The sequence below is a fragment of the Marmota flaviventris genome, chromosome 6 (genome assembly GCF_047511675.1).
Source record: "Marmota flaviventris isolate mMarFla1 chromosome 6, mMarFla1.hap1, whole genome shotgun sequence".
Classification (NCBI taxonomy): Eukaryota; Metazoa; Chordata; class Mammalia; order Rodentia; family Sciuridae; genus Marmota; species Marmota flaviventris.
This window is the reverse complement of record NC_092503.1, coordinates 152,190,860-152,206,894: the sequence shown is the minus strand read 5'-3', so window position 1 is coordinate 152,206,894 and position 16,035 is coordinate 152,190,860. Positions and strand designations below refer to the sequence as shown.

Genomic DNA, 16,035 nt, shown 5'->3' with positions numbered 1-16,035 from the left:
ATGTTTATGCATGAGGAGAGGCTGAGGACGGGGCGACACCATCCACTTATCAAGTGGGGCTAATGGGGGACGCTCATATGCACCAGAGAATCAATCCTCTGTACATGGACCTCTACCGCAGGAGTAATTGCCACTCACTGGTGGTAAAGATCTCAGCAATGTCAGAGCCTTAATGGTGAGATTAATGCTCCATTGCTCCCAGGCTGGGCCATTGCTCTACAGTGAGGGGAAAACAATTCCTGGCCTCCGAGCTTGCTGGGTGAAACCGGGAGCCACACTGTTGGGTAAACCTTTTCTGGGTAGATAACTTTCTTTCTGTAGACTTTAATGCGGTGGGGGCCACCAGTGAGTGGTTGGGGTTCATGCCCAGATCTGCTGCCTAAATGTATATCTTCTTTCTGAGCCTCAGTGTTTTCCAGTTAAAATAAAGGAGGTACATTAGGTAATCGCTAAGCACTTGCACATATATCTGACAGACAGGTATTGTGGTATATGGAAAAAACATTAGATTTTACTTCAATTTTTTTTCTTCTCTATTAGGTTGTGATCATATCTGTCAATTTGTCTCAGGAGCCTGACCCAGTTCTTGGTATACACATACATGCACACACACACACACACACACTATATATATATATATATTTGCATACTCACATATACACATACCTCAACATAATAATTTGTGTGTATATAAAATATATTAATCATATGCGTAAAATTATAATTATGTCTATTAAGTCTCCATAAATATTTTTAATTGAAAATAAAGTTTTATGATCCCAAACTATATGCCATTTGTGGACTCATTCAACACTAATACAACTCCTTAGAATGAGATATTTATGGCTCCTCTTCCTTGTATGAGCAAAATTTTGAAAACATTCAATGCAATTGTATTTAATGCAGTGGTGTCACTAGTATTGTGCTACTTTATTATATCATAAAGTATTTTTTTTTTAAAAGACAACCAACATCCTTTTATTTGCATTTATTTTTTGTTGAATTTATTCCCGTGCCATAAGTTTTTGTTTCTTTAGCTTCTTCTGGGATATCTTTTTCTTCTGTGCAACCTCCTCTTCTGGTTTAGGAACAATTTGTTCCTTTTCAGTGAGGATCATCTCAATGTGGCAGGGGGAACTCATGTATGGGTTAATCCGACCATGAGCTCTGTAAGTACGACGACGCATCTTGGGTGCTTTGTTGACCTGGATATGTTCAATGACCAGAGAATCTACATCTAAACCCTTAAGTTCAGCATTACTCTCTGCATTTTTAAGCATGTGCAGCAAAAATTCAGCACTCTTTTTGGGCCACCGGCCCTGTGTCCAGCCCCACTGTTTGGCCTGGGCACACCTCCCAACTCCACCATTGTAACGCCGGAATGGCACGCATTGCTTCTTTAATGTGACATCTTTCAGGTACTTGGTGGCTTTTCGGATATGCATACCCTTGATGGCTTGCGCAGTTTCACGGGTGTTCTTAAAGTGAACACGAAGATTTGAGCCTCTTGATTTGCATGATTTTGTGGGGTTTTCCGGGTCAAGAGAGTAGCGGACCATTTTCACAGATCACCTCAGGCCGCTTACAGGAAGAGCTAAAGAAGGACATCGAGCATTTGCTATTGGCAAATATAGTCAAGGGAGACATCAAAGATGTTTTATCAGTAGAACTTGATTTGATCAGCAAGGGATAGTTATGCTTTGTTGAATAGGTAGCAACAAATGGGGGGAGTCAAAAGAAAACAAAGGCTTCCCAGTATGGATAGTAAAGAGGTTCTGTAGAAGAATGGAGTGATGTGTTGATGGAAAGCCAAGGGCTGGGTGTGGAATTGAAGTATATATGGGTGAGCGTGGTGGCCATGATGTGGGCGTCATGGTGGAGACCCAGGTAGGATTCACACTTACTGCAACCACCAGGTAGCCATGGAGACCATGATCCTTCCTGAGAAGCAGAATGTCATACTAAAGCAGAATCAGAAAACAGAATCCAATACCTTTCTTTTTAATGGGGAAGCTCAGCTTCTGCCCTCTGAGGCATAACTGTATTCAAGTCAGTGTCCAACTGCCACCATGAGTAGTAGTTTAGAAAAGTCCCACGTGTGACGATACCACTTCATGTCTGCTGAGTCCGCCTTTCCTTTTTCCGCTGGTTCTCTCCATTCCGTTCAGTGTTTGGTTTTTGCAATGGTGAGTTTCCCGTGTGAGGTTGGTCAGGCTACTGTGCCCGGACGATTGTCAGACACTAGTTGAGATGTTGCTGTGAAGGTATTTTCAATATGATAGCTTTTAAGTTGGTCAAGTTTGTTGAAGCAGGTGACCCTCCAGACTCAAGGTGGGCCTCCTCCTGTGCTTGAAGGCCTCAGAACAAAAGGCTGAGTTTCCCCAGGGAAGAGGGATTCTGCTTGGAGACAGTCTTTGGGGTCAAGCTGCAGCACAAGCCGCATTGGTTGTGGGCCTCCAGACTGCCAGGATGCTTGTGGCACCTACGGTTCCAGCCACATCGCGTGGGCCAGTTCCTCACACGCTCAACTGTGTGCACACGCATACACACCATGTTGGTTCTGTTTCTCTGGAGAAAAGCGGACTCACACAGTTTTTATTTGTTTGTTTGTTTGTTTATTTTCAGTTAAGCTGCTCTGGTGCAATATTTCTAAAAACCAGTTGATGGACCTGAAACCCTTCCAGTCATGTTTTCCTACCTTGGCCTAATTCTTCTGTCATTCCTGTCTTTAACCCACATCTTCCCAGTGGAAGAAAATGTGCATTTCCTCTACACCCTTTCTCTTTTTCACTCCTGGAGTCTGAGAGAAAAAAATAATTATGTTTTTGTGGTCCCTAGGATACCATAGACTAGAAATTTCATGGTCACCAAAACAACGTTCCTCCTTATCCTCCTCCTCCTCCTCCTCTTCCTCCCCCTTCCTTCAAACAGTGTGGCCACCTGCTCCCCCTGTCCCCTTGTCTTCTCTCACCTCCAGCTAGAACTCACCTCATCTAACACAGAAAGGTAAAATGGCTACTGTTTAAAAATACTGTTTAAAAATACTGTGGAAACACAGAAGGCTCAACTTGGCTAATAGAGCAGTAGACACACATTCCTAAAACCTGCCACAGTCTCTGCCTTTGGAAAAGCAGAGAGTCAGCCGACAGGTAGGAGCTGCTGCGCTCTCTGCCCGTAGCTGGAGCCCCGGGCACCGAGTCCCTCTCCACTAGGGAGAACTGTCAGGCTTCCATATTCCTGCTCTGACTTTGACCAGATAAGCTCAAGCCTTGCATTCTGCTTGGAGCCACGTGTCTGATACCCATCGAGAGTCAGTGCTGGAGGGCTGGGGCTGTAGCTCAGTGGCCAAGTGCTTGCCTAGCACTATGAGGCACTGGGTTTAGCCTTAGCACCGCATAAAAACAAAGAAACAAACAGATAAAACAAAGGCATGCTGTCCACCTATAACTATAAAAAAATTTAAAAAGATAGTGCTAGAGAGAGGGGTATAGAGGGGGGTGTTGCTTGTTAGGCTTTATTCTCTGTTTTTGCACTTTTGAAGTTAATGCATGTTCACTGCAAGAAGGCAAAATCCAAAACTAAACAGTGTCAGACATAATGTAACAGCATAAAAGTAACGATTGTTAATAGTTATAGTGTGTTTTCTTGGGGGTGGGGGGGTGCAGGCACTGTGAAAGGGGCAGGGTAGGTCTAAATAGCTCCTCAGATAAAAGTAATCTCCGTTTCTCCGCATTGGATGCAGTCACAGTTTACCTGCCTGCATCTTGTCCATCGCTACTGAAGTCCAATCTTACAGTGTTCAGTGCCTGCTTCCTCTTTCTCAGACCTGAACAGAATGGGAGTGTTTCTGCAATCAAGAAGTCAGGAAGGGCCTCTGCTCTGCGGCTTGCTTGCAGGCTGTGCCTCCCAGTGCCCTTGCTGCTCACAGGGCCACAGAGCTTAGTGTTCCTATCTCTTGGGGACCTTCTACACCAGGCACTCAGGTTTGAAGGTCCTGCCACTCTAGCACACTTACACCTACCACCTATACTCTCTCCATGAGCATGCGTGCACCCTCTCCTTCTTTCCTGTGGTCCTGAGGCAGCCCCTCTGCTCCTCTAACCACTGCCTTGCCTTCCTGAAATCAGTCCCTGTTCTTCTCTGGCCCTGGGACACGCTTGGCCCATTTTTCTCATCATTTGAAATACAGGATTTAAAAGCTCCTCTGAACAACTCCGTGGTAAAGGCTCTTGGACCATCCAACTTCCCAGGAGCTGAGAAGGCTGGAGTCAGTCTCTCCGTTCACCAGAGGCTTTGGTGTGACTGTTGCATCTGGCACGAGGGACTCTCTTTTGGTTTGATTTGGTGCACCTGGACCCAGGAGTGCAGTCCAAGACAACGGTCTCCTGTAAACTTGGCTTAACACACCTACATTTATTCTATATAAGTAAAAGCACAATTGGGGCAGTTTTTAACTCCAGGTTTATAAGTCTCTTTCTTTTAAAAATAACATTATGACTGTTTTCCTATGAAACTTTGCTTCCCAAATTTTCATTAAAATGTCTGGTTAAAGTAAGTGGGCAGATGTTCAGGGTGTTAACTACTCTGTGTGCAACCTCCTGGTGTTCAACGCTTAGACCATCTCAAATTCTTCATAACAATAGCATCCATCCCGCCGTAGTGGGAAATCTGGGGAAAGGTCAAGTTTTCTGTTGCTGAACTGTAAGAATCAGTTTAAAACACTTGGCCTAAATATTCACAAACTGAAGTACCCAAGTCATCTCCCTTTGTTTTTCCTTTTCAAATCTTCCCACACTGTGGTTGGTTGAAGAGAACTTGACATTCTTGATCGCTCCTCTGAGAGGGAGACTTATTTCTCTACCCTTGATTTTCACTGATGCTGTGAAGGCTTAGCTAAGAGACTAAGGACTAAGTGAAAGTGTGGCAGTTCTGAGTGGAGCTTTTGTGAAGACCAGTAGCTGTCGTCTCCTTACTCTTGGGAGCTAGCTCTTGGTGCACGCTCTTGCAACACAGTCCTGGTGCTGAGAGATGGTCACACATTTTAGGGAGAAGTTGGCAGTCCAGCTGTGCTCCCAGCCAACAGCCAGCAGCATTGAGGGCATGCATGGGGTTCCACACCCACCGAGCTCTCAGATACTGCAGACCCAGCCAGTATCAGAACTGCCTGGGCCACGTGCAGAATACTGACTCATAGTAAGACATTTGTTGTTCTACATCAATAGCATTCAGAGTGGTCTGTTAGGAAGCAACACAATAGGACCATGAATGTAGTTAATTATCTTTAACCCCACTCCAGGCCTACTACTAATGGTTTTCATATAGTGCAGCAATCTTCCTAAAAAGAGAAGTTGACCAATTATGTGCCAGACACAGCTTTAAGCCCTGAGATAAACAAGACAAAGTTCAAGTCAGCAAGAAGCAGGTTTAAGCAGAGAAAAAGTGTTCATCAAGCAATTTCTACTACATCATAGTATTACAGAGATGATTTTTGTTTCTCAAATACTTGGGCAGCTATTGCATGATATTGGTATCATGGAAGCCACTGGGAATGGGTAAAAATGGAATTCTTGTCCTGGAGGAATCTACCAACCAGTGGAGGTGGCAAGTTAAAAACATATTTCTAAGGTGGCCTGGGCTAGGACGGAAGCATGGAATTGTGAACTCAGTGGTGGTGTGTGTAGATAACCTAGCATAGCGTGGCATCTGAAAGATGCTAAACACATTTCGTTTCCTGTCCTCATCCCTTGATGGCATGGCAAATTGGATATTCCAAAGATGGCTGTGACAATATCTTCCAACCCAGTGCCCTTTGACATTGTGGCCTTGCACCCACTTCATCAAGAGGAAGGTCACATTACACACCCTGTGAAAGTAGGTTGCTTTTCACAACTCAATTTGTAACCAAAGGAGTTTGGTGGAAAGACAGGGGGTGGGGGTCTTCCCAGAGCATGGGCCAGGAAAGGCCACGCAGTGTGAGCCGTGGTCTCCTGGATTTACTCCTTTTCCAAATGTTTCATCTCAAAGGGCTCCTTGTGGAAACCAGCTGCTGTGCTGTGACAAGCCCAGGCCACATGACACAGCTCTGTGCTGGCAAGCTGGCTGACAGTCCTTGCTGCTCTCAGCCCGAGTCACCCTAGCTTGGACTGGGCACCGCAGGTAAAGGAGTCTCTGGATGATGGCAGCCCTGACCCGTCCAACCACCCTCAGCCCTCTGAGCCTTCCAAGCAGAGGCCCAGAGGCCTTGGACCAGAAACAAGCCATCTCCACCGTGTTCTGTTCAAATCTGGACCCACAGAACCTGCAAGCATGGTAAGGTGGTTGATATTTGATGCCACTGTTTGGAGTGCTTTTTACACAGCAATGGATAATCGGAACAGATGGGGACCAAAAAGAGCCACTTTACCATGAACCACATTGTTTTTGAATAGTGTCTATGCTGAGGCTCCAGGATTCCTGCATGCAGGTCATTTAGTGAATTTAGAAATTGAGAAAACAATTTTGTCACTAATTTCTGAATGCAGACCCTAGGGTTTTGGGAACCTACCCTTGCCTGAGCTATTTTTCCATCATGTATAAAATTATGGGTTGACTTGCTTGAGGAATACTTCATTTCTCCTGATAAGAACCACTTTTCTTCATTTTCAGATTTAGTGCAAATAGAAATGTTGGAAAACCTGATTTATTTGATATTCATTTCATAAATCTGTGAGACACAACATTTGTAAATGATTGGTGGGAGATTATGCCTTGGTTATTCAGAGATACTGGTTACCTCAAATGTAATGTCTTTTTGAGACTTTTATCACTAGCTATCTTTTTTTCTTTTTTTTAGCATTGGGATTGCATGCCAGACCACCGAGCTACATCCCTAGCCCGCTACTTATCATTTATTTGTTTTTATAGAGGATGTGGAGAAAGACATGCTATTAAACTGTAAAGTTCTCTACATTTAGTTACTAGTCCTACCACTTCTTAACGACTAAACCAGGTACAGTTCCAAGATTGGCAACTTGAAAATTGTCTAAGGAAGATAGATATTCATTTGAATTATGTGAATTGAAAGACAGACTTTTTTTTTTGCATTTTTTTTTTAAAATCTTACACTAATTGAGAAATCATTAAAAATTAGAATACACTTTCATTAAATTTAGGTGGAGGGGGAGACTGTTTGAATATCCAAAACATTTCTTTTCTTCGACTGTAGTCTTGACAGATGAGATAATGAAATCCTAGTGTCTGTGTGGTGAACGGGTGACACAGAAGGAAAGCGAGGACTCGGACTCGGAGACAGGGTTGACTAATGGATGCCAGCAGGGTCTGATCAGCCTTGAACTGGTGCCCCTGGGGGCAGGGAGAGGACTAGGTGAAGCTCACGGAGAGATCCAGGGACCTCCTGCAGGGAAGTGTACCACTGTGCCCTCTCCATAGCCAGGGGACCATAGGCCCAGGCAGGAAGAAAGCCCCCCACAATCTCCTGTGCACATTGCACATTTGGAACCTGAGAATTCTGACAACGAAAGCCTATTGTTTGCAGAGACAGCTCGCTTCCCAGTAGCCAGCCTCCTGTTCTTTGCAAACTTAGTAGAGCAAAAGCCCTTGAGAGGCAGGAGGAAGCCCAGGTGCCGGGCGGGCACCTTTCCAGCCTCAGACTCGCAGTGCCCTCTATCACTCTCTGTCCAGATCCTCAGATTTCTCCATGACTGTCTGTCAAACCTTCTGCTGTCAAGTCAGCACGTTTGTAAGAAGCCCTCAGATTTTCCCTGAGTTGTCTCATCACACATTGAAGAAAAGACCAAAATGCAAAGTGAGCCCCTGGCATGTCTCCCCCACCACCTGTTGAGGTGGCTCATGGTTGGACGGTCTCTGTGCTTTCCAAGTGGAGGAAGAAATTCAGGGTGTTGCCCGAGGCAGGAAAAGTTCAATTAAAATTTAAGATATAGTCCATGCAGCTAGTGAATTGGAATGTGTTTATGCTTTTCTATCTATCGTTTGAGGATATACATATATACTAAAAGTAATAAAAATTATTCTCAGGGTTTTTCCTAACAAATCAAAAGAGGCTCTAATTTAATTTTGAATTTAGATGATTTCTGAGGCAGTCACACACCTCTCGGTATTGGCATGAGGGAATGCACATTTATAGCGCCTTTCTTCCATTAAAATCCTTTTTTTTTTTTTGAGCTTGCTTGTCAGTTCAGTCACCAAGCTTCACTAAGCTTTGCTAATTTTGTGAAATTTGGAATAGTGTTTTGCCACTTTAGAGATAATCCCTGAAAGCTCCCTTCTTGCAGATGGCAATAAATTGTTCCCCTCACTAAAAGCCTCAATGTCATTTGAAATTTATTACAGAGAGCTAGTAGTGGACTTAAAAGCCATTTCACGTGTCTTATTACTTCAATCATCTAATTTATGGGTTTCAGCTGCAATTGTAGTTGAAAAAGTGTTTTCCTTCCCCTGATCAATATGGGTCTGGTTTTGTATTCATGCTGCACGAACCTTCCCTGCCGGATTCCATCTGGGCCTCCCCTGCACCGGGCGGGTCTTGCAGTTGTTCTTTAGTTTGCCTCACTCAGGAAAAGGCAGGTCGGACATGGAAAGAAAGGGCCAGCAGGGCTGGTGCAGATGGAGTGAGCTTGCCGGCTCTTAGCTGCACTTGTCAAAAGACATCTCAGTTATGAGTAGTTGAGCGATCTTGCCCTCGGGAAGAGGAAGCTGTCAAGAACTCCTGTGTTTAATATGTACATCTCTGGCTTCGTGGAGAGAGCATGAAGGTAGCCGATTAGCACAGACGAGGGAGCCCAGGGAACACCCTGAACACAAAGGGGAGAAGCATTGCTGCTCTTTGTTGCCATATTGGAGGTGGGATTTTTTTTTTTCCTGCCACAATGAAAATTAATCTCTGTTCCCCTGTGTCAGTCATCCTCATCCTTGCAATGAAAGAGTATTAGTGGGTTGATAAAGTGAGGAAGGATGTAAGAAAGTGACAGTCCCCACAGCTTGAACCCTCACAGTAAAAGTGCACCCCGGTGGGTACAGAAGTGACGGAACCACTGTGAGGTCCAAGGCTGGTCTCTGAGCGCTACCAGGACGGTGGTGAAAGGCAACTGCTGTTTTGTTTGATTTCAATATCAAATAATGAGAAGTGCACCCAAGTATCCCATCCCGAGTTGCCCTGCATACAGCCAGCCCTTATGACCTCAGGTTCCACACGTTGGGCCTCATGAAGAAATGAAGGCTTATTCAAAGGCTGCTGCAGGCAAGGCACTGAGAGGCTGTCCCTCCTGCACTCTCTCCTAAGCATTCTTGGTCCATGTTGTGAAAGGAACAAGGGTTTGTCCTTTAACCCCAATATGCCCTTCTTCCGTGCTCTTTGACCTTCCCAGGGAGTCCCATCTGGCCTCCGTCCTCCCCTCTTCTCCTGCAGCAGAGCTCTGGGCTGCACCCATGGCCTCCATTGACCTCCCTGCTTGCAGGGAGAGCACACTCCCACAGCAGGTATGGAACACCCTGTACTTGCCTTCTCCTTGCCCTTGCAGCCCTGGTGGACATGGGCCCCAGTCCTGCTAACAGGATGCAGGGGTCTGCTGGGGCACTCAGGGAACATTTTTCCTTATTCAGCGACACGGGGAGGACATATATTTTGGCTGGGCACAAAATCACGAGCCACCACACACCTTGTAGATTCAAACAGCAACTCTTTATTCCCGAACTCACACCAGCACTCTACAAACACGTTCTGGGCAAATCCACGCTTCCACTGGGCTCTGTATCCCAAAATACTCTCTGAATCCCGCGAGAACTCAAAGGGAACTCAAGGAGAGGGCGCGCCTGAGGCAGCAGGATACGCCCTATTCCCAGCAGGGTACACCTTAAACCTGGAACCGCCCTAAACCTGGAACGCCCTAAATCCCAATCCGCCCTAAACCCTGATCTACCCTAAACCCGGATCCGCCCTGGTCCTTGAGCAAGGTCACCTTTCATGCAAAGCCACTGCAAAACCTGGGTCCACCATGGAGAGTCCTTCCTCTAAGCAACATGGAGCAGGCTGACAAAGAAATTGCCATGCGTCATTCCTACTTGGCAATGGCTCTCAGCATATTTCCTTTCCTCTCTGGATATGGTTTTCTGCCTGCCACACCCAGGGTGACTATAGCACCTTGTAACTCGAAGAATATGGTGGAATGGAAGTGGGACAGCAGCTGGGTCCTTGGTGCTGAGCTGCCCTATTCCTAGAACATTTTTTATATGAAAGACAAGCTCCATGGTCCAGATAACATTTACATTTCTTCATTGAGACTACTGTGGAAACCAAAGATAAGGTTTGTAGTATTCAGATGTGGGCAATTCTATTTTTTAAATATATTTAGATAGGCCTTTATTTTTTTGTTTATTTATATGCAGTGCTGAGACACAAACCCAGTGCCTCACACATGCCAGGCAAGTGTGTTACCGCTGAGCCCCAGCCCCAGCTGAGCAACTCTATTTTTTAAAATTTCTTTCTTAGGTGAATTATCTGGCCAATTTTAAACAAGAGATAGACTTCAACTCACAATGGAGTTACATTCTCATAGACTTGTCCTAAGTTGGAAATATTATGCATCCAAAATGCATCTAAGATGCCCAACATACTCAACATCCTAGCTCAGCAATGAATACACAGTGTTGTGTTTCCTCTGATGGTGATGGTGTCTGGGAGCTGTGGCTTGCTGTTGCTGCTGCCACCACAGAGCATCACAGGAGAGGATTGGGCCACTTACCAGGAGATGCTCCTGCCATAGCGTGGATCTGAAGGCTCCACCAAAGGCCCATGCATTAAAGGTTTGGTCATAGGCCCAGGGTACATATGGGAAGTGGTGGAACCTTTAATAGGCGGGGCTTAGTGGGAGAAAGTTAGATCATTGGAGGCGTGGCCTTGATGGGCACAGTGGCCTCCTGACCCCTCCCTCTCTGTTTCCTGGCTGAGGTGAGCAAGTTTGCTCCATTCACTCCCTGCCATGATGTTCTGCTTCACCACAGGCACGAAAACAATGGAGGTGCTGCCCATGGACTGAAGCCTCTGAAAAGAGGAGTCAAAATAAATCTTTCTTCCTTAGGCTGATTTTCTCGGGCATTTTGGCACAGTGACAGAAAGCTGACGAACACAGATCCAAATTGAAAATTTCTACTCAGTGTGTACTGTTTTTGCCTTGTGGTAAAGTTGAAAATTAAGGCAGATCATCATAAGTGGTGGATCATTTGTACATAATTCCACACCTATTTTCGGTGTCGTGAAGCATGGACAAAGATATATCTATAGATAGATATATTTAAATGAACATTGGAAGCAAAACTTGGCACAGATAACATGATAAAACTACAGGCAAGTTTTACTTTTGAATCATGCAGTCATCCTAGATAAAGCATACACAAGTGAACCCAGAAACACAGTAAGAGTAAAAACATCTTGACCAGTTCGTGGTCATACTAACAATTCAACATTATGAAATATCCTGAAATAATTCTAAGATTGTAAGCTGGAGGATAAAAATCATGTAAGCCTTGTCACCAATGTAAGAAGAGGTGCACTTAACGACGTTTTCAATCTTTACTTCATAAAGAACTCTTCATGAGAGTGGCTACATCACTGATATAATTGATAGGTTGAAGGCGGTGATCCTGATGATGAATGTATAGAGTGAGAACTTTGCAGCCAGAGAACGTAAGCTTGCATTTCAATTTCTCTGTTTGCAATCTGAACATATATTTAATGACTATTCAAAGTTTCCTTAAAATAATCCAGTAGCATGAGCACTTCTTCCTAGTTATTCTCCCAGATGTCATCAATGACGACAAATTAGAAGGTTTAAAAAACCGACCCTGACCCCTACTGGAGCAGAAGATTGACCTCGTCATTCCTGCAGATTGGAGCCAACCCGTTGTCTGTGCCTTTGGTGTCTGTTGCCTTGGTGTCTGTGGCCTCTGCCTTCCTGGAGTTGCTTGCTGGTGACCTCTCCTCCTCCATCTTTCTCTTCTTCCCATTTCTTCTCCAATCAAGTGCTCATGATCTATGGAAGTTGGAGAAGCAAATGACTGTTTCCCTTTCTCCTGTGACTCTCCTTGAAAACTGCAGATTAATTTCCACGACGTAGCTCTACAATTTCTCTAATAAGTAGCTCTGTCCCCTGCTGTCTCGTCTCTCAGAGACAACAGGAGGGAGGAACGGGTACCAGTTGAGTCTGAACAACTTCACGACTTTACCAAGCCTGCTCACTGATTTTTTATTCCATAGTAGTTTTAATTCGATTGTATCCAAATCCTTGTCACGTCACTTCAATCGGGATAATATTTTTGTAAAGCCAGTGGGGATCCAAGAAACAGGGTTTCTGAGAATCCTGTCTAAACGATGTGTTCATTTGAGGAAGAAGTTTTAATAAATTTCTTCAACAAATTTCCACAACGTTGCCTGAATTTATTAAAAAGAAATGACCATGTTCTGCTTCAAGTTCATAAATGACCAATGGATAACTTCTAATTTTTATCTTTTTGTTCATCACACCATGCAGGGAATAGGTCTTGAAAAGTTAACTGAGCAGTCTCTTGCTAAAACTATAAAATGGAAACTGTGCATGACAGCCCTCACTTGTGACCAGAATACATTTTTTTCTTTTTGTTCTAGGTGCCCCATCTGGGGCATGTGAATTTAGCTTTTCTATATTTAAATCAAACTCCTTATATTTCTTGCTTGTAGGCACTTGGGCCACAGATGCTCTTGTAGGCTAAAATTATTTAAAATTATTTCTTGCTAAAAATTTCAATCAGACGACATCCAGGGGACTATTAGTAGAAACAAATTAGTGGTATCAAAATATCTTTTTCTGATTATAAATAGTTGGAAATTTAGGGAGTGCAGAAAAAATATGGAGAACAAAATAATAATTGTTTGTAGTTCTACCCTCCAGGGATAAGTTCTCTTGACAGTTTATTTCATGTGCCTCCCATCCTTTCTGCAAGGTACCTATTTGAGGTATATAAATATGTCTGTGTTTTTATGTCTGTCTGTGTATAGAGAGCAGGGTGGGAGGAGAGACAGTCTTGGTTTTTCTCAATCTATCTTAGGTTACTATGTGTTCCCCAATTCACACACACACACTCTAGCTGGCTTAGTTTGTCTTTAAGTATTCTTTTGTTTTATTCATTTTGTCAATATTTTATTAGGAGCTCAGAAAATCATAGGAATCTTCCCAATAATCTTCTAAATCTTGTACTATGTTAAAATAACCCATTTATCTAATTCTTGCAAAAAAGTAGTGGAAGTTACAGTGCTAAGGATTATCAACTCCCTGCATTTCTTAAGAAGAGAAACACTCTTGACATCTAATGTAGACAAATATTGTATCCAATTTCTGAGCATCAAGACCTCACAGATTTAAGAGCTGATCCATAAAGATGACCAAGTTTAGCTTTCCCATTTTACAGATAATATTGGTGCCTGAAAAAGTCAATTTCTGATTCTTGCAGCTGTGGTGATTTCATGATAGCTTCTAATTCAAATCCAAAACTCTTGTGAATCATAGTGTAAGACTGGTTGTGAGCTCCTCTATTTTATGGAGCTAGAAGAAATCTACAAAATAGGTTCATTGAGAGGTTTATCTGCTCTGCAGTGGGCTGTCTTGAGATCCCCATCGTCTTCATGCCTTTTCCCCTCCTCTCTCCCGTTAGGGTGCTCTGCTCCGGCTTATGGGGGCACGGAGTCAGGAACAGAGTAAATAGGAACAGAGATTCAGGGAAGATCACCTTGTAGTCTGTCCCCCAAGGAAAGGCCTGTTGGAGTGACGCAGCTGGGGAATCCCATATGACCTCTCGTCGTCTCTTAGAGCATGGTAATGTGCATGTTTCTAGAGTACTGCATGCACAATCCCTTCAGGAGATTAAACTTAAGAAATTTCTTTCAGATAAAACCCATTTAGGAGAGTAACCACTGCTTTATTTGGAATAAGAAGATAATGAAATTTAAATTAAAAATTTCTTAAAAAAGAAACCAGTGACTTCTCAGTAATTTTCACTGGCACTCAAAGTTTTGGTTTTACTTTTGAAAACTATGCGTATTGTCCCCGAGAAGAACTAATTATAACCCTAAATAGTCCTCGCTTCATTAATACAATATGATTTTAACATGCCGTTATTAAGGTTGAAGCAAAGTATTATCATATATTCTATTTCAGTGAAGGCAATTTCCATCTTTATAGAATTCATTGGATAAAACCTGAGAAAAAAGGATCTTTTTGGTGATCACCTGGATGAGTTCATATTATACAGTCTGATAGATGTTCATGTTGATGTTAGGTAGAAAAGGGACCCCAGATATGGGTTAGTCCACTCTGCTCCTTTCCTGCTTTTTCGTATGAACCTGAACTTCCAGGGCAGAAATTTACACAACCATTCAAGAAGTCCATGAGCACATGACTAAACGTGGAATTTCCATCTCATTCTTCCAAATTTCCTTTCTCAGAAAAGTACCCATGCTACACGATCTGGTCTTATTTCTTTCTGGAATCAGTAGGCTGTGCGTCAGACTATCTATAAAATAACCCTCACATATTAGTATTTATGACAATAACACTTTAAAATTCAAAGCCCACTATTTGAGAATTTATTAAGACTTGTATTAAAATTCTATCCAATTGATATGCACAAGTGAAAGCTCTTGCAAACAGGCTTATACATGATCTGTGTTCCCCAAAAGTGGCCTCCTTCCTTCGGCACAAGCACTTTGTCATGGCTTTTAGCATGGTGTATTGTAAATTTTTGTTTATTTTGCTTCTATCCTCAGCTGGACTTAACTTCTTTTTGTTCTCATAGCCTATCATAGCACCTAATACAAAGTAAGTATTTAAAATATACAGATTTTTTTGAATTAAGTGATTATTCTCAAGCATTTGGGGAATAGCCCTTTAAGTAGGTGAAACACCATAACTGAGTGAGCAGAGACCAACTCTTATGAACTGGTGCCTTGATGTGTTAATATAAAATAATTCTTACCTATTTATCACCAAAGAGAGAATTTGGTGTTGAACAGATTGGCATCCACTTTGCATTTATTAGCTGTTTAACTGTGGACAAAGTAGCCCATCACTTTGAGTCTTAGTTTTTTCACATATGAAGTGTAATTACTTATTATATCTTACAGACTTTTAAGTATTTAATGAATTAATATGTGTAAAGGGGATTAATCTATTCATAAATGTTATTAAAATGACTTTATATTTGCATCTCCAAGTTAATTCATTGACTTTCTTTTTTTCCCCTTTTAACATATATTTTTTGGTCAAAGTTGGTAATTAAAATGTCCAAATTCCTTGTTAAAAATATTATTCACAAAACCATCCTCAGGTCATGTATATAAACTCTACTCACTCATGTCACATACACACATGTATGGCTGTATGTGGGACCATGTTACACATAGAATTATGTTGCATATTTTTTCACATAAGACTGTAACTACTGTATTCTTTTTAGAAGTGTGTAAAATTGCACAGACTGTGTATATAACTCTATTTTCATTGACACTGTCTGTAGGCTGCTAGCGTCTCAGAAACGCTTTCTGTTTTGCCCTATTTTTGTCTGTAGGTTGCCCTTCATTCACTGACTCAGTTGCCTTGGTGTCCTGGCTCTCCAACCCAGGCCTTGCACATGGTGCATGTTTTGGTATTTTTCCACTCTAGGATTGTAAAAGAAAAAATCCTATATGTTCTTGTACAGTTCCTTTATATTTTGAAATTTGACAAGTGCCCTTTACATCATCAACTCATTTTTGTGCGTGCTGGGACTCCGGCTGGTGGGAGGGCCGTGCCCCTGCCCTCCGCTACTGCTCTTGTATCATCACCAGTGCACAGGTCTGAAGCGCACAGGGAGTACAGGGAGGTCCCTTATCTTGCAGCTGCATTGCTGCGGGTTAATACCTGCTAGTTTGCTTTAGGCCATCGAACAGGCAAATTGTCTTAAATTAATTGAAGCAAGATTTCCAGGGTGATGCCAGTGCATTGTGCTGCCAAA

General features: G+C 42.9%; 1 protein-coding gene across 1 annotated transcript; it reads right to left on the bottom strand.

Annotated features, from left to right (window-relative positions):
• Positions 1–962: 962 nt before the first annotated feature.
• Positions 963–1,590, bottom strand: LOC139706286 (large ribosomal subunit protein uL22). The gene has a single exon (XM_071613982.1). The coding sequence runs from the start codon at positions 1,557–1,559 to the stop codon at positions 1,005–1,007; it is 555 nt and encodes a 184-aa protein (XP_071470083.1). The 5' UTR covers positions 1,560–1,590; the 3' UTR covers positions 963–1,004.
• Positions 1,591–16,035: the final 14,445 nt, after the last annotated feature.

Excerpts from the sequence above, each read along its gene's own strand:
- LOC139706286 (XM_071613982.1), bottom strand. The coding sequence starts at position 1,559 with ATGGTCCGCTACTCTCTTGACCCGGAAAACCCCACAAAATCATGCAAA.